The sequence below is a fragment of the Oncorhynchus masou genome, chromosome 2, assembly GCF_036934945.1.
Source record: "Oncorhynchus masou masou isolate Uvic2021 chromosome 2, UVic_Omas_1.1, whole genome shotgun sequence".
Taxonomy (NCBI): domain Eukaryota; kingdom Metazoa; phylum Chordata; class Actinopteri; order Salmoniformes; family Salmonidae; genus Oncorhynchus; species Oncorhynchus masou.
In genome coordinates this window covers 8,690,466-8,709,971 of record NC_088213.1, presented here as the reverse complement: position 1 = coordinate 8,709,971, position 19,506 = coordinate 8,690,466, and the positions used below count along the sequence as shown (strand labels likewise).

The 19,506-nt window shown below is 47.9% G+C and overlaps 1 protein-coding gene across 1 annotated transcript in view; it reads right to left on the bottom strand.

The window, feature by feature from the left end:
• LOC135552433 (fibronectin type III and SPRY domain-containing protein 2-like) overlaps positions 1–19,506 on the bottom strand; it is a 70,513-nt gene that overhangs the window by 9,962 nt on the left and 41,045 nt on the right. Inside the window, exons 7-10 of the mRNA XM_064984042.1 lie at positions 18,679–18,813; positions 16,332–16,482; positions 12,149–12,282; positions 7,225–7,357 (exon numbers count right to left, since the gene is read on the bottom strand). Coding sequence (XP_064840114.1) covers positions 7,225–7,357; positions 12,149–12,282; positions 16,332–16,482; positions 18,679–18,813 — 553 coding nt within the window. The remainder of the gene's footprint in view (positions 1–7,224; positions 7,358–12,148; positions 12,283–16,331; positions 16,483–18,678; positions 18,814–19,506) is intronic.

Below are 19,506 nucleotides of genomic sequence, written 5' to 3'. Positions count from 1 at the left end.
TCTACCTGGCAAAGGTGTCAACCTGGTTGGTTTGTCTACCTGGCAAAGGTGTCAACCTGGTTGGTTTGTCTACCTGGCAAAGGTGTCAACCTGGTTGGTTTGTCTACCTGGCAAAGGTGTCAACCTGGTTGGTTTGTCTACCTGGCAAAGGTGTCAACCTGGTTGGTTTGTCTACCTGGCAAAGGTGTCAACCTGGTTGGTTTGTCTACCTGGCAAAGGTGTCAACCTGGTTGGTTTGTCTACCTGGCAAAGGTGTCAACCTGGTTGGTTTGTCTACCTGGCAAAGGTGTCAACCTGGTTGGTTTGTCTACCTGGCAAAGGTGTCAACCTGGTTGGTTTGTCTACCTGGCAAAGGTGTCAACCTGGTTGGTTTGTCTACCTGGCAAAGGTGTCAACCTGGTTGGTTTGTCTACCTGGCAAAGGTGTCAACCTGGTTGGTTTGTCTACCTGGCAAAGGTGTCAACCTGGTTGGTTTGTCTACCTGGCAAAGGTGTCAACCTGGTTGGTTTGTCTACCTGGCAAAGGTGTCAACCTGGTTGGTTTGTCTACCTGGCAAAGGTGTCAACCTGGTTGGTTTGTCTACCTGGCAAAGGTGTCAACCTGGTTGGTTTGTCTACCTGGCAAAGGTGTCAACCTGGTTGGTTTGTCTACCTGGCAAAGGTGTCAACCTGGTTGGTTTGTCTACCTGGCAAAGGTGTCAACCTGGTTGGTTTGTCTACCTGGCAAAGGTGTCAACCTGGTTGGTTTGTCTACCTGGCAAAGGTGTCAACCTGGTTGGTTTGTCTACCTGGCAAAGGTGTCAACCTGGTTGGTTTGTCTACCTGGCAAAGGTGTCAACCTGGTTGGTTTGTCTACCTGGCAAAGGTGTCAACCTGGTTGGTTTGTCTACCTGGCAAAGGTGTCAACCTGGTTGGTTTGTCTACCTGGCAAAGGTGTCAACCTGGTTGGTTTGTCTACCTGGCAAAGGTGTCAACCTGGTTGGTTTGTCTACCTGGCAAAGGTGTCAACCTGGTTGGTTTGTCTACCTGGCAAAGGTGTCAACCTGGTTGGTTTGTCTACCTGGCAAAGGTGTCAACCTGGTTGGTTTGTCTACCTGGCAAAGGTGTCAACCTGGTTGGTTTGTCTACCTGGCAAAGGTGTCAACCTGGTTGGTTTGTCTACCTGGTTGGTTTTGGCAAAGGTGTCAACCTGGTTGGTTTGTCTACCTGGCAAAGGTGTCAACCTGGTTGGTTTGTCTACCTGGCAAAGGTGTCAACCTGGTTGGTTTGTCTACCTGGCAAAGGTGTCAACCTGGTTGGTTTGTCTACCTGGCAAAGGTGTCAACCTGGTTGGTTTGTCTCAACCTGGCAAAGGTGTCAACCTGGTTGGTTTGTCTACCTGGCAAAGGTGTCAACCTGGTTGGTTTGTCTACCTGGCAAAGGTGTCAACCTGGTTGGTTTGTCTACCTGGCAAAGGTGTCAACCTGGTTGGTTTGTCTACCTGGCAAAGGTGTCAACCTGGTTGGTTTGTCTACCTGGCAAAGGTGTCAACCTGGTTGGTTTGTCTACCTGGCAAAGGTGTCAACCTGGTTGGTTTTGTCTACCTGGCAAAGGTGTCAACCTGGTTGGTTTTGTCTACCTGGCAAAGGTGTCAACCTGGTTGGTTTGTCTACCTGGCAAAGGTGTCAACCTGGTTGGTTTGTCTACCTGGCAAAGGTGTCAACCTGGTTGGTTTGTCTACCTGGCAAAGGTGTCAACCTGGTTGGTTTGTCTACCTGGCAAAGGTGTCAACCTGGTTGGTTTGTCTACCTGGCAAAGGTGTCAACCTGGTTGGTTTGTCTACCTGGCAAAGGTGTCAACCTGGTTGGTTTGTCTACCTGGCAAAGGTGTCAACCTGGTTGGTTTGTCTACCTGGCAAAGGTGTCAACCTGGTTGGTTTGTCTACCTGGCAAAGGTGTCAACCTGGTTGGTTTGTCTACCTGGCAAAGGTGTCAACCTGGTTGGTTTGTCAAAGGTGTCAACCTGGTTGGTTTGTCTACCTGGCAAAGGTGTCAACCTGGTTGGTTTGTCTACCTGGCAAAGGTGTCAACCTGGTTGGTTTTGTCTACCTGGCAAGGTGTCAGCCTGGTTGGTTTGTCAAAGGTGTCAACCTGGTTGGTTTGTCTACCTGGCAAAGGTGTCAACCTGGTTGGTTTGTCTACCTGGCAAAGGTGTCAACCTGGTTGGTTTGTCTACCTGGCAAAGGTGTCAACCTGGTTGGTTTGTCTACCTGGCAAAAAGGTTTGTCAAGGTGTCCTGGTTGGTTTGTCTACCTGGCAAAGGTGTCAACCTGGTTGGTTTGTCTACCTGGCAAAGGTGTCAACCTGGTTGGTTTGTCTACCTGGCAAAGGTGTCAACCTGGTTGGTTTGTCTACCTGGCAAAGGTGTCAACCTGGTTGGTTTGTCTACCTGGCAAAGGTGTCAACCTGGTTGGTTTGTCTACCTGGCAAAGGTGTCAACCTGGTTGGTTTGTCTACCTGGCAAAGGTGTCAACCTGGTTGGTTTGTCTACCTGGCAAAGGTGTCAACCTGGTTGGTTTGTCTACCTGGCAAAGGTGTCAACCTGGTTGGTTTGTCTACCTGGCAAAGGTGTCAACCTGGTTGGTTTGTCTACCTGGCAAAGGTGTCAACCTGGTTGGTTTGTCTACCTGGCAAAGGTGTCAACCTGGTTGGTTTGTCTACCTGGCAAAGGTGTCAACCTGGTTGGTTTGTCTACCTGGCAAAGGTGTCAACCTGGTTGGTTTGTCTACCTGGCAAAGGTGTCAAGCCTGGTTGGTTTGTCTACCTGGCAAAGGTGTCAACCTGGTTGGTTTGTCTACCTGGCAAAGGTGTCAACCTGGTTGGTTTGTCTACCTGGCAAAGGTGTCAACCTGGTTGGTTTGTCTACCTGGCAAAGGTGTCAACCTGGTTGGTTTGTCTACCTGGCAAAGGTGTCAACCTGGTTGGTTTGTCTACCTGGCAAAGGTGTCAACCTGGTTGGTTTGTCTACCTGGCAAAGGTGTCAACCTGGTTGGTTTGTCTACCTGGCAAAGGTGTCAACCTGGTTGGTTTGTCTACCTGGCAAAGGTGTCAACCTGGTTGGTTTGTCTACCTGGCAAAGGTGTCAACCTGGTTGGTTTGTCTACCTGGCAAAGGTGTCAACCTGGTTGGTTTGTCTACCTGGCAAAGGTGTCAACCTGGTTGGTTTGTCTACCTGGCAAAGGTGTCAACCTGGTTGGTTTGTCTACCTGGCAAAGGTGTCAACCTGGTTGGTTTGTCTACCTGGCAAAGGTGTCAACCTGGTTGGTGTGTCAACCTGGTTGGTTTGTCTACCTGGCAAAGGTGTCAACCTGGTTGGTTTGTCTACCTGGCAAAGGTGTCACCTGGCCTGGTTGGTTTGTCTACCTGGCAAAGGTGTCAACCTGGTTGGTTTGTCTACCTGGCAAAGGTGTCAACCTGGTTGGTTTGTCTACCTGGCAAAGGTGTCAACCTGGTTGGTTTGTCTACCTGGCAAAGGTGTCAACCTGGTTGGTTTGTCTACCTGGCAAAGGTGTCAACCTGGTTGGTTTGTCTACCTGGCAAAGGTGTCAACCTGGTTGGTTTGTCTACCTGGCAAAGGTGTCAACCTGGTTGGTTTGTCTACCTGGCAAAGGTGTCAACCTGGTTGGTTTGTCTACCTGGCAAAGGTGTCAACCTGGTTGGTTTGTCTACCTGGCAAAGGTGTCAACCTGGTTGGTTTGTCTACCTGGCAAAGGTGTCAACCTGGTTGGTTTGTCTACCTGGCAAAGGTGTCAACCTGGTTGGTTTGTCTACCTGGCAAAGGTGTCAACCTGGTTGGTTTGTCTACCTGGCAAAGGTGTCAACCTGGTTGGTTTGTCTACCTGGCAAAGGTGTCAACCTGGTTGGTTTGTCTACCTGGCAAAGGTGTCAACCTGGTTGGTTTGTCTACCTGGCAAAGGTGTCAACCTGGTTGGTTTGTCTACCTGGCAAAGGTGTCAACCTGGTTGGTTTGTCTACCTGGCAAAGGTGTCAACCTGGTTGGTTTGTCTACCTGGCAAAGGTGTACCTGGTTGGTTTGTCTACCTGGCAAAGGTGTCAACCTGGTTGGTTTGTCTACCTGGCAAAGGTGTCAACCTGGTTGGTTTGTCTACCTGGCAAAGGTGTCAACCTGGTTGGTTTGTCTACCTGGCAAAGGTGTCAACCTGGTTGGTTTGTCTACCTGGCAAAGGTGTCAACCTGGTTGGTTTGTCTACCTGGCAAAGGTGTCAACCTGGTTGGTTTGTCTACCTGGCAAAGGTGTCAACCTGGTTGGTTTGTCTACCTGGCAAAGGTGTCAACCTGGTTGGTTTGTCTACCTGGCAAAGGTGTCAACCTGGTTGGTTTGTCTACCTGGCAAAGGTGTCAACCTGGTTGGTTTGTCTACCTGGCAAAGGTGTCAACCTGGTTGGTTTGTCTACCTGGCAAAGGTGTCAACCTGGTTGGGTTGGTTTGTCTACCTGGCAAAGGTGTCAACCTGGTTGGTTTGTCTACCTGGCAAAGGTGTCAACCTGGTTGGTTTGTCTACCTGGCAAAGGTGTCAACCTGGTTGGTTTGTCTACCTGGCAAAGGTGTCAACCTGGTTGGTTTGTCTACCTGGCAAAGGTGTCAACCTGGTTGGTTTGTCTACCTGGCAAAGGTGTCAACCTGGTTGGTTTGTCTACCTGGCAAAGGTGTCAACCTGGTTGGTTTGTCTACCTGGCAAAGGTGTCAACCTGGTTGGTTTGTCTACCTGGCAAAGGTGTCAACCTGGTTGGTTTGTCTACCTGGCAAAGGTGTCAACCTGGTTGGTTTGTCTACCTGGCAAAGGTGTCAACCTGGTTGGTTTGTCTACCTGGCAAAGGTGTCAACCTGGTTGGTTTGTCTACCTGGCAAAGGTGTCAACCTGGTTGGTTTGTCTACCTGGCAAAGGTGTCAACCTGGTTGGTTTGTCTACCTGGCAAAGGTGTCAACCTGGTTGGTTTGTCTACCTGGCAAAGGTGTCAACCTGGTTGGTTTGTCTACCTGGCAAACCTACCCGGCAAAGGTGTCAACCTGGTTGGTTTGTCTACCTGGCAAAGGTGTCAACCTGGTTGGTTTGTCTACCTGGCAAAGGTGTCAACCTGGTTGGTTTGTCTACCTGGCAAAGGTGTCAACCTGGTTGGTTTTGTCTACCTGGCAAAGGTGTCAACCTGGTTGGTTTGTCTACCTGGCAAAGGTGTCAACCTGGTTGGTTTGTCTACCTGGCAAAGGTGTCAACCTGGTTGGTTTTGTCTACCTGGCAAAGGTGTCACCTGGTTGGTTTTGTCTACCTGTGTCAACCTGGTTGGTTTGTCTACCTGGCAAAGGTGTCAACCTGGTTGGTTTTGTCAAAGGTGTCAACCTGGCAAAGGTGTCAACCTGGTTGGTTTTGTCTACCTGGCAAAGGTGTCAACCTGGTTGGTTTGTCTACCTGGCAAAGGTGTCAACCTGGTTGGTTTGTCTACCTGGCAAAGGTGTCAACCTGGTTGGTTTGTCTACCTGGCAAAGGTGTCAACCTGGTTGGTTTGTCTACCTGGCAAAGGTGTCAACCTGGTTGGTTTGTCTACCTGGCAAAGGTGTCAACCTGGTTGGTTTGTCTACCTGGCAAAGGTGTCAACCTGGTTGGTTTGTCTACCTGGCAAAGGTGTCAACCTGGTTGGTTTGTCTACCTGGCAAAGGTGTCAACCTGGTTGGTTTGTCTACCTGGCAAAGGTGTCAACCTGGTTGGTTTGTCTACCTGGCAAAGGTGTCAACCTGGTTGGTTTGTCTACCTGGCAAAGGTGTCAACCTGGTTGGTTTGTCTACCTGGCAAAGGTGTCAACCTGGTTGGTTTGTCTACCTGGCAAAGGTGTCAACCTGGTTGGTTTGTCTACCTGGCAAAGGTGTCAACCTGGTTGGTTTGTCTACCTGGCAAAGGTGTCAACCTGGTTGGTTTGTCTACCTGGCAAAGGTGTCAACCTGGTTGGTTTGTCTACCTGGCAAAGGTGTCAACCTGGTTGGTTTGTCTACCTGGCAAAGGTGTCAACCTGGTTGGTTTGTCTACCTGGCAAAGGTGTCAACCTGGTTGGTTTGTCTACCTGGCAAAGGTGTCAACCTGGTTGGTTTGTCTACCTGGCAAAGGTGTCAACCTGGTTGGTTTGTCTACCTGGCAAAGGTGTCAACCTGGTTGGTTTGTCTACCTGGCAAAGGTGTCAACCTGGTTGGTTTGTCTACCTGGCAAAGGTGTCAACCTGGTTGGTTTGTCTACCTGGCAAAGGTGTCAACCTGGTTGGTTTGTCTACCTGGCAAAGGTGTCAACCTGGTTGGTTTGTCTACCTGGCAAAGGTGTCAACCTGGTTGGTTTGTCTACCTGGCAAAGGTGTCAACCTGGTTGGTTTGTCTACCTGGCAAAGGTGTCAACCTGGTTGGTTTGTCTACCTGGCAAAGGTGTCAACCTGGTTGGTTTGTCTACCTGGCAAAGGTGTCAACCTGGTTGGTTTGTCTACCTGGCAAAGGTGTCAACCTGGTTGGTTTGTCTACCTGGCAAAGGTGTCAACCTGGTTGGTTTGTCTACCTGGCAAAGGTGTCAACCTGGTTGGTTTGTCTACCTGGCAAAGGTGTCAACCTGGTTGGTTTGTCTACCTGGCAAAGGTGTCAACCTGGTTGGTTTGTCTACCTGGCAAAGGTGTCAACCTGGTTGGTTTGTCTACCTGGCAAAGGTGTCAACCTGGTTGGTTTGTCTACCTGGCAAAGGTGTCAACCTTGGTTTGTCTACCTGGCAAAGGTGTCAACCTGGTTGGTTTGTCTACCTGGCAAAGGTGTCAACCTGGTTGGTTTGTCTACCTGGCAAAGGTGTCAACCTGGGTTGGTTTGTCTACCTGGCAAAGGTGTCAACCTGGTTGGTTTGTCTACCTGGCAAAGGTGTCAACCCTGGTTTGTTGGCAAAGGTGTTTGTCTACCTGGCAAAGGTGTCAACCTGGTTGGTTTGTCAACCTGGTTGGTTTGTCTACCTGGCAAAGGTGTCAACCTGGTTGGTTTGTCTACCTGGCAAAGGTGTCAACCTGGTTGGCTTGTCTACCTGGCAAAGGTGTCAACCTGGTTGGCTTGTCTACCTGGCAAAGGTGTCAACCTGGTTGGCTTTTCTACCTGGCAAAGGTGTCAACCTGGTTGGCTTGTCTACCTGGCAAAGGTGTCAACCTGGTTGGTTTGTCTACCTGGCGAAGGTGTTGTCGTCGAAGGTCATGGCAGAGAGCGGGAGCTCCTCATCTCCGTAGAACATGGAGAAGCCGTCCTCAGAGATGGACAGGCAGGGATGGGCTGTGTCCTGCAGCAGGTGGAAGATGGTTCCTACACACACAGTAACAACCTCACTGTCTGGCCTTGACAACTATAAAACACACAGTAACAACAACCTCACTGTCTGGCCTTGACAACTATAAAACACACAGTAACAACCTCACTGTCTGGCCTTGACAACTATAAAACACACAGTAACAACCTCACTGTCTGGCCTTGACGACTATAAAACACACAGTAACAACAACCTCACTGTCTGGCCTTGACAACTATAAAACACACACACTAACAACCTCACTGTCTGGCCTTGACAACTATAAAACACACACACTAACAACCTCACTGTCTGGCCTTGACAACTATAAAACACACACACTAACAACCTCACTGTCTGGCCTTGACAACTATAAAACACACACACTAACAACCTCACTGTCTGGCCTTGACAACTATAAAACACACAGTAACAACCTCACTGTCTGGCCTTGACAACTATAAAACACAGTAACAACAATCTCACTGTCTGGCCTTGACAACTATAAAACACACACACTAACAACCTCACTGTCTGGCCTTGACAACTATAAAACACACAGTAACAACCTCACTGTCTGGCCTTGACAACTATAAAACACACAGTAACAACCTCACTGTCTGGCCTTGACAACTATAAAACACACAGTAACAACAACCTCACTGTCTGGCCATGACAACTATAAAACACACACACTAACAACCTCACTGTCTGGCCTTGACAACTATAAAACACACACACTAACAACCTCACTGTCTGGCCTTGACAACTATAAAACACACAGTAACAACCTCACTGTCTGGCCTTGACAACTATAAAACACACAGTAACAACCTCACTGTCTGGCCTTGACAACTATAAAACACACACACTAACAACCTCACTGTCTGGCCTTGACAACTATAAAACACACACACTAACAACCTCACTGTCTGGCTTTGACAACTATAAAACACACAGTAACAACCTCACTGTCTGGCCTTGACAACTATAAAACACACAGTAACAACCTCACTGTCTGGCCTTGACAACTATAAAACACACAGTAACAACCTCACTGTCTGGCCTTGACAACTATAAAACACACAGTAACAACCTCACTGTCTGGCCTTGACCACTATAAAACACACAGTAACAACCTCACTGTCTGGCCTTGACCACTATAAAACACACAGTAACAACCTCACTGTCTGGCCTTGACAACTATAAAACACACAGTAACAACCTCACTGTCTGGCCTTGACCACTATAAAACACACACTAACAACCTCACTGTCTGGCCTTGACAACTATAAAACACACAGTAACAACCTCACTGTCTGGCATTGACAACTATAAAACACACACAGTAACAACAACCTCACTGTCTGGCCTTGACAACTATAAAACACACAGTAACAACAATCTCACTGTCTGGTCTTGACAACTATAAAACACACAGTAACAACCTCACTGTCTGGCCTTGACAACTATAAAACACACAGTAACAATCTCACTGTCTGGCCTTGACAACTATAAAACACACAGTAACAACCTCACTGTCTGGCCTTGACAACTATAAAACACACACAGTAACAACAACCTCACTGTCTGGCCTTGACAACTATAAAACACACAGTAACAACAATCTCACTGTCTGGTCTTGACAACTATAAAACACACAGTAACAACCTCACTGTCTGGCCTTGACAACTATAAAACACACAGTAACAATCTCACTGTCTGGCCTTGACAACTATAAAACACACAGTAACAACCTCACTGTCTGGCCTTGACAACTATAAAACACACAGTAACAACCTCACTGTCTGGCCTTGACCACTATAAAACACACAGTAACAACAACCTCACTGTCTGGCCTTGACAACTATAAAACACACACACTAACAACCTCACTGTCTGGCCTTGACAACTATAAAACACACAGTAACAACCTCACTGTCTGGCCTTGACAACTATAAAACACACAGTAACAACCTCACTGTCTGGCCTTGACCACTATAAAACACACAGTAACAACAACCTCACTGTCTGGCCATGACAACTATAAAACACACACACTAACAACCTCACTGTCTGGCCTTGACAACTATAAAACACACACACTAACAACCTCACTGTCTGGCCTTGACAACTATAAAACACACAGTAACAACCTCACAGTCTGGCCTTGACAACTATAAAACACACAGTAACAACCTCACTGTCTGGCCTTGACAACTATAAAACACACACACTAACAACCTCACTGTCTGGTCTTGACAACTATAAAACACACACACTAACAACCTCACTGTCTGGCCTTGACAACTATAAAACACACACACTAACAACCTCACTGTCTGGCCTTGACAACTATAAAAAACAGTAACAACCTCAGACAACTATAACAACCTCACTGTCTGGCCTTGACAACTATAAAACACACAGTAACAACAACCTCACTGTCTGGCCTTGACAACTATAAAACACACAGTAACAACCTCACTGTCTGGCCTTGACAACTATAAAACACACAGTAACAACCTCACTGTCTGGCCTTTGACAACTATAAAACACACAGTAACAACCTCACTGTCTGGCCTTGACAACTATAAAACACACAGTAACAACCTCACTGTCTGGCCTTGACCACTATAAAACACACAGTAACAACCTCACTGTCTGGCCTTGACAACTATAAAACACACAGTAACAACCTCACTGTCTGGCCTTGACCACTATAAAACACACACTAACAACCTCACTGTCTGGCCTTGACAACTATAAAACACACAGTAACAACCTCACTGTCTGGCATTGACAACTATAAAACACACACAGTAACAACAACCTCACTGTCTGGCCTTGACAACTATAAAACACACAGTAACAACAATCTCACTGTCTGGTCTTGACAACTATAAAACACACAGTAACAACCTCACTGTCTGGCCTTGACAACTATAAAACACACAGTAACAATCTCACTGTCTGGCCTTGACAACTATAAAACACACAGTAACAACCTCACTGTCTGGCCTTGACAACTATAAAACACACACAGTAACAACAACCTCACTGTCTGGCCTTGACAACTATAAAACACACAGTAACAACAATCTCACTGTCTGGCCTTGACAACTATAAAACACACAGTAACAACAATCTCACTGTCTGGTCTTGACAACTATAAAACACACAGTAACAACCTCACTGTCTGGCCTTGACAACTATAAAACACACAGTAACAATCTCACTGTCTGGCCTTGACAACTATAAAACACACAGTAACAACCTCACTGTCTGGCCTTGACCACTATAAAACACACAGTAACAACCTCACTGTCTGGCCTTGACCACTATAAAACACACAGTAACAACAACCTCACTGTCTGGCCTTGACAACTATAAAACACACACACTAACAACCTCACTGTCTGGCCTTGACAACTATAAAACACACAGTAACAACCTCACTGTCTGGCCTTGACAACTATAAAACACACAGTAACAACCTCACTGTCTGGCCTTGACAACTATAAAACACACAGTAACAACCTCACTGTCTGGCATTGACAACTATAAAACACACACAGTAACAACAACCTCACTGTCTGGCCTTGACAACTATAAAACACACAGTAACAACAATCTCACTGTCTGGTCTTGACAACTATAAAACACACAGTAACAACCTCACTGTCTGGCCTTGACAACTATAAAACACACAGTAACAATCTCACTGTCTGGCCTTGACCACTATAAAACACACATTAACAACCTCACTGTCTGGCCTTGACAACTATAAAACACACACACTAACAACCTCACTGTCTGGCCTTGACAACTATAAAACACACAGTAACAACCTCACTGTCTGGCCTTGACCACTATAAAACACACACTAACAACCTCACTGTCTGGCCTTGACAACTATAAAACACACACACTAACAACCTCACTGTCTGGCCTTGACAACTATAAAACACACAGTAACAACCTCACTGTCTGGCCTTGACAACTATAAAACACACACAGTAACAACAACCTCACTGTCTGGCCTTGACAACTATAAAACACACAGTAACAACCTCACTGTCTGGCCTTGACAACTATAAAACACACAGTAACAACCTCACTGTCTGGCCTTGACAACTATAAAACACACAGTAACAACCTCACTGTCTGGCCTTGACAACTATAAAACACACAGTAACAACCTCACTGTCTGGCCTTGACAACTATAAAACACACAGTAACAACCTCACTGTCTGGCCTTGACAACTATAAAACACTGAACTAAACACACTACAGTATCAGGACATGGTCTCTCCTCTCACCTGTTTATAGAGATGGTAAAACACTGAACTAAACATACTACAATATCAGCACATGGTCTCTCCTCTCACCTGTAGTAGAGACGGTAAAACACTGAACTAAACATACTACAATATCAGCACATGGTCTCTCCTCTCACCTGTAGTAGAGACGGTAAAACACTGAACTAAACATACTACAATATCAGCACATGGTCTCTCCTCTCACCTGTAGTAGAGACGGTAAAACACTGAACTAAACATACTACAATATCAGGACATGGTCTCTCCTCTCACCTGTAGTAGAGACGGTAAAACACTGAACTAAACACACTACAGTATCAGGACATGGGGGTCTCTCCCCTCACCTGTAGTAGAGACGGTAAAACACTGAACTAAACACACTACAATATCAGGACATGGGGGTCTCTCCCCTCACCTGTAGTAGAGACGGTAAAACACTGAACTAAACATACTACAATATCAGGACATGGGGGTCTCTCCTCTCACCTGTAGTAGAGACAGTAAAAGCCTGGCTCCTGTCACTGGGTCCTCCGATGTTGACAGCTCTGACGTAGATGAGGTACTGTCTTCCTGACTCCAGCTGGATCAGACTCTCACAGGTAGGAACAGCCACGATGGACCTGCAGGGAGAACCAATCACATTACAGACCTGCAGGGAGAACCAATCACATTACAGACTCTCACAGGTAGGAACAGCCACGATGGACCTGCAGGGAGAACCAATCACATTACAGACTCTCACAGGTAGGAACAGCCACGATGGACCTGCAGGGAGAACCAATCACATTACAGACTCTCACAGGTAGGAACAGCCACGATGGACCTGCAGGGAGAACCAATCACATTACAGACTCTCACAGGTAGGAACAGCCACGATGGACCTGCAGGGAGAACCAATCACATTACAGACTCTCACAGGTAGGAACAGCCACGATGGACCTGCAGGGAGAACCAATCACATTACAGACCTGCAGGGAGAACCAATCACATTACAGACTCTCACAGGTAGGAACAGCCACGATGGACCTGCAGGGAGAACCAATCACATTACAGACGTGCAGGGAGAACCAATCACATTACAGACTCTCACAGGTAGGAACAGCCACGATGGACCTGCAGGGAGAACCAATCACATTACAGACCTGCAGGGAGAACCAATCACATTACAGACCTGCAGGGAGAACCAATCACATTACAGACTCTCACAGGTAGGAACAGCCACGATGGACCTGCAGGGAGAACCAATCACATTACAGACCTGCAGGGAGAACCAATCACATTACAGACCTGCAGGGAGAACCAATCACATTACAGACTCTCACAGGTAGGAACAGCCACGATGGACCTGCAGGGAGAACCAATCACATTACAGACCTGCAGGGAGAACCAATCACATTACAGACCTGCAGGGAGAACCAATCACATTACAGACCTGCAGGGAGAACCAATCACATTACAGACTCTCACAGGTAGGAACAGCCACGATGGACCTGCAGGGAGAACCAATCACATTACAGACTCTCACAGGTAGGAACAGCCACGATGGACCTGCAGGGAGAACCAATCACATTACAGACCTGCAGGGAGAACCAATCACATTACAGACTCTCACAGGTAGGAACAGCCACGATGGACCTGCAGGGAGAACCAATCACATTACAGACTCTCACAGGTAGGAACAGCCACGATGGACCTGCAGGGAGAACCAATCACATTACAGACCTGCAGGGAGAACCAATCACATTACAGACTCTCACAGGTAGGAACAGCCACGATGGACCTGCAGGGAGAACCAATCACATTACGGACCTGCAGGGAGAACCAATCACATTACAGACTCTCACAGGTAGGAACAGCCACGATGGACCTGCAGGGAGAACCAATCACATTACAGACCTGCAGGGAGAACCAATCACATTACAGACTCTCACAGGTAGGAACAGCCACGATGGACCTGCAGGGAGAACCAATCACATTACAGACCTGCAGGGAGAACCAATCACATTACAGACTCTCACAGGTAGGAACAGCCACGATGGACCTGCAGGGAGAACCAATCACATTACAGACTCTCACAGGTAGGAACAGCCACGATGGACCTGCAGGGAGAACCAATCACATTACAGACCTGCAGGGAGAACCAATCACATTACAGACTCTCACAGGTAGGAACAGCCACGATGGACCTGCAGGGAGAACCAATCACATTACGGACCTGCAGGGAGAACCAATCACATTACAGACTCTCACAGGTAGGAACAGCCACGATGGACCTGCAGGGAGAACCAATCACATTACAGACCTGCAGGGAGAACCAATCACATTACAGACCTGCAGGGAGAACCAATCACATTACGGACCTGCAGGGAGAACCAATCACATTACAGACTCTCACAGGTAAGAACAGCCACGATGGACCTGCAGGGAGAACCAATCACATTACAGACTCTCACAGGTAGGAACAGCCACGATGGACCTGCAGGGAGAACCAATCACATTACAGACTCTCACAGGTAGGAACAGCCACGATGGACCTGCAGGGAGAACCAATCACATTACGGACCTGCAGGGAGAACCAATCACATTACAGACCTGCAGGGAGAACCAATCACATTACAGACCTGCAGGAGAACCAATCACATTACGGACCTGCAGGGAGAACCAATCACATTACAGACCTGCAGGAGAACCAATCACATTACAGACCTGCAGGGAGAACCAATCACATTACAGACTCTCACAGGTAGGAACAGCCACGATGGACCTGCAGGGAGAACCAATCACATTACAGACCTGCAGGGAGAACCAATCACATTACAGACCTGCAGGGAGAACCAATCACATTACAGACCTGCAGGGAGAACCAATCACATTACAGACCTGCAGGGAGAACCAATCACATTACAGACCTGCAGGGAGAACCAATCACATTACGGACCTGCAGGGAGAACCAATCACATTACAGACTCTCACAGGTAGGAACAGCCACGATGGACCTGCAGGGAGAACCAATCACATTACAGACCTGCAGGGAGAACCAATCACATTACAGACCTGCAGGGAGAACCAATCACATTACAGACCTGCAGGGAGAACCAATCACATTACAGACCTGCAGGGAGAACCAATCACATTACAGACTCTCACAGGTAGGAACAGCCACGATGGACCTGCAGGAGAACCAATCACATTACAGACCTGCAGGGAGAACCAATCACATTACAGACCTGCAGGGAGAACCAATCACATTACAGACCTGCAGGGAGAACCAATCACATTACAGACCTGCAGGGAGAACCAATCACATTACGGACCTGCAGGGAGAACCAATCACATTACGGACCTGCAGGGAGAACCAACCAATCACATTACGGACCTGCAGGGAGAACCAATCACATTACGGACCTGCAGGGAGAACCAATCACATTACGGACCTGCAGGGAGAACCAATCACATTACAGACTCTCACAGGTAGGAACAGCCACAATGGACCTGCAGGAAGAACCAATCACATTACAGACCTGCAGGGAGAACCAATCACATTACAGACTCTCACAGGTAGGAACAGCCACGATGGACCTGCAGGGAGAACCAATCACATTACAGACCTGCAGGGAGAACCAATCACATTACAGACCTGCAGGGAGAACCAATCACATTACAGACCTGCAGGGAGAACCAATCACATTACGGACCTGCAGGGAGAACCAATCACATTACGGACCTGCAGGGAGAACCAATCACATTACGGACCTGCAGGGAGAACCAATCACATTACGGACCTGCAGGGAGAACCAATCACATTACGGACCTGCAGGGAGAACCAATCACATTACGGACCTGCAGGGAGAACCAATCACATTACAGACTCTCACAGGTAGGAACAGCCACAATGGACCTGCAGGAAGAACCAATCACATTACAGACCTGCAGGGAGAACCAATCACATTACAGACCTGCAGGGAGAACCAATCACATTAAAGACCTGCAGAGAGAGCCAATGGGGAGTAGAATTGATGTCAACTTTTTTTCAGTTTCGTCAATATAGGAAGTGAATTCAAATTTGCATTTTATATTGAAACTTCTGTGTGTGTGTTTATGTGTGAGTGTGTATGTGTGTGCTTGCAGGCGTATGGGGGTGTGAGAGTGCATGTGTGTGGGGGTGTGAGTGTGTGTGGGGGTGTGAGAGTGCATATGTGTGGGGGTGTGTGAGGGTGTGAGAGTGCATGTGTGTGGGGGTGTAAGTGTGTGTGGGGGTGTGCGTGTGTATGTGTGTGGGGGTGTGAGAGTGCATGTGTGTGGGGGTGTAAGTGTGTGTGGGGGTGTGAGTGTGTGTGGGGGTGTGAGAGTGCATGTGTGTGGGGTGTGAGTGTGGGTGGGGGTGTGAGTGTGCATGTGTGTGGAGGTGTGAGAGTGCATGTGTGTGGGGGTGTGAGTGTGTGTGGGGGTGTGAGAGTGCATGTGTGTGGGGGTGTGAGTGCATGTGTGTGGGGGTGTGAGTGCATGTGTGTGGGGGTGTGAGTGTGTATGTGTGTGGGGGTGTGAGAGTGCATGTGTGTGGGGGTGGGGGTGTGAGAGTGCATGTGTGTGGGGGTGTGAGTGTGTATGTGTGTGGGGGTGTGAGAGTGTATGTGTGTGGGTGTGAGAGTGCATGTGCGTTAATTCTTACTCAGTGACCCCACTCTGTCCATCAGTGCCTGTCTCAATCAGCTCTACGGTGTAGGAGTCGACTGGGTTGGTGTTTCCTGACTCCCAGCGAATCAGAGCGGCTTCCGGACAACTGCTACACTCCCTCTGTCTGATGACTGGTGGAGATGGGACTGGAGGGGAGGAGAAGAGAGGGAGAGAGAGAGAGGAAGATACAGGGGGATTAAAGAGGGAGGGAGGGAGAGATGCAGGGGGATTAAAGAGGGAGGGAGGGGAGGGGAGGGGAGGGAGGGAGAGAGGGAGGGAGAGAGAGAGAGATGGAGATGCAGGGGGATTAAAGAGGTAGGGAGAGAGAGGGAGATGCAGGGGGATTCAAGAGGTATGGAGGGAGAGAGAGGGAGATGCAGGGGGATTAGAGAGGTAGGGAGAGAGGGAGATGCAGGGGGATTAAAGAGGTAGGGAGAGAGAGGGAGATGCAGGGGGATTAAAGAGTTAGGGAGAGAGAGAGAGAGATGCAGGGGGATTAAAGAGGTATGGAGGGAGAGAGAGGGAGATGCAGGGGGATTAGAGAGGTAGGGAGAGAGGGAGATGCAGGGGGATTAAAGAGGTAGGAGAGAGAGGGAGATGCAGGGGGGATTAAAGAGTTAGGGAGAGAGAGAGAGATGCAGGGGGATTAAAGAGGTAGGGAGAGAGAGAGAGATGCAGGGGGATTAAAGAGGTAGGGAGAGAGAGAGAGATGCAGGGGGATTAGAGGTAGGGAGAGAGAGAGATACAAGGGGATTAAAGAGGTCGGGAGAGAGAGATGCAGGGGGATTAAAGAGGTAGGGGAGAGAGAGATACAGGGGGAATAAAGATGTAGGGAGAGAGAGAGAGAGAGAGAGAGATGCAGGGGGATTAGAGGTAGGGAGAGAGAGAGAGATGCAGGGGGATTTGAGGTAGGAAGAGAGAGATACAGGGGGATTAAAGAGGTAGGGAGAGAGAGAGAGATACAGGGGGATTAAAGAGGTAGGGAGAGAGAGAGATACAGGGGGATTAAATAGGGAGGGAGAGAGGGAGAGAGATGCAGGGGGATTAAAGAGGTAGGGGAGAGAGAGAGAGATGCAGGGGGATTAAAGAGGGAGAGAGGGAGAGAGGGAGATGCAGGGGGATTAAAGATGTAGGGAGAGAGAGAGAGATGCAGGTGGATTAGAGGTAGGGGAGAGAGAGAGATGCAGGGGGATTTGAGGTAGGGGAGAGAGAGATACAGGGGGATTAAAGAGGTAGGGAGAGAGAGAGAGATGCAGGGGGATTAAAGAGGTAGGGAGAGAGAGAGATACAGGGGGATTAAGAGGTAGGGGGAGAGAGAGAGGAGGGGGAGAGGGAGGAGAGAGAGAGATACAGGGGGATTAAAGAGGGAGGGGAGAGAGAGAGAGATGCAGGGGGATTAAAGAGGTAGGGAGAGAGAGAGGAGGGAGGATTAAAGAGGGAGGGAGGAGAGAGAGATACATACAGGGGGATTAAAGAGGGAGGGAGAGAGAGATGCAGGGGGATTAAAGAGGTAGGGAGAGAGAGATGCAGGGGGATTAAAGAGGTAGGGAGAGAGAGAGATGCAGGGGGATTAAAGAGGTAGGGGAGAGAGAGAGATGCAGGGGGATTAAAGAGGTAGGGAGAGAGAGAGATGCAGGGGGATTAAAGAGGTCGGGAGAGAGAGATGCAGGGGGATTAAAGAGGTAGGGAGAGAGAGAGAGAGATACAGGGGGATTAAAGATGTAGGGAGAGAGAGAGAGAGAGATGCAGGGGGATTAAAGAGGTAGGGAGAGAGAGAGAGATGCAGGGGGATTTGAGGTAGGGAGAGAGAGAGATACAGGGGGATTAAAGAGGTAGGGAGAGAGAGAGAGATACAGGGGGATTAAAGAGGTAGGGAGAGAGAGAGAGATACAGGGGGATTAAAGAGGTAGGGGAGAGAGAGAGAGATGCAGGGGGATTAAAGATGTAGGGAGAGAGAGAGAGAGAGAGATGCAGGGGGATTAGAGGTAGGGAGAGAGAGAGAGATGCAGGGGGATTTGAGGTAGGGAGAGAGAGAGAGATACAGGGGGATTAAAGAGGTAGGGAGAGAGAGAGATACAGGGGGATTAAAGAGGTAGGGAGAGAGAGAGATACAGGGGGATTAAATAGGGAGGGAGAGAGGGAGAGAGAGATGCAGGGGGATTAAAGAGGTAGGGAGAGAGAGAGAGATGCAGGGGGATTAAAGAGGTAGGGAGAGAGAGAGAGATACAGGGGGATTAAAGAGGTAGGGAGAGAGCGGGAAAAAGAGGTGAGTGTCTTCCACTGACACATTCCTATTGAAAGCCACTGTGAGTCAGTTTGAAAGTGGTGTTCCATGGTTTTACCTGTCACGTAGACAGCCTTCTCACTGGCAGGGCTGATGCCTGTCGTATTGGTAGCTGTGACCCAGAACTCATACTGCACGTTAGGCAGCAGCTCTCCTACACTACAGTGGGTTTCCTTTACCTTCACATTAGACACTGAGGAGGAGAGAAACTCACTTCAATCATTTACAACAATGCATTATAACGCCTTATTAAAGCCTTATACCTGTTGGTTTTAAGTAAAGTAACCATAGTCGCCCTCATAGGGGAATAGTTGATTCAATTAGATGAAATGAATCCTCTTAGAGAGAGATTGAACACTCCAAATAGTACCTCCAATATATTATCTCTGTGTTGGTCCATAATGTCATGAAATATTCAACTGGAATGTCTGTCTATGTTCTGAATCTATATTCATATTCTATGTTCTGATTCTATGTTATGTTCTGAATCTATATTCATTTAATATGTCCTGATTCTATGTTCTGATTATACATTCTGATTCTACATTCTGATTCTACATGCTGATTCTACATTCTGATTCTCTGTCCTGATTCTACATTCTGATTCTACGTTCTGATTCTACATTCTGATTCTACATTCTGATTCTACATTCTGATTCTACATTCTATGTTCTGATTCTACATTCTAATTCTACGTTCTGATTCTACATTCTAATTCTACGTTCTGATTCTACATTCTGATTCTACGTTCTGATTCTACATTCTGATTCTATTCTAATTCTACGTTCTGATTCTCTGTCCTGATTCTACATTCTGACTCTACATTCTAATTCTATGTTCTGGTTCTTCATTCTAATTCTACATTCTGATTCTACTTTCTGATTCT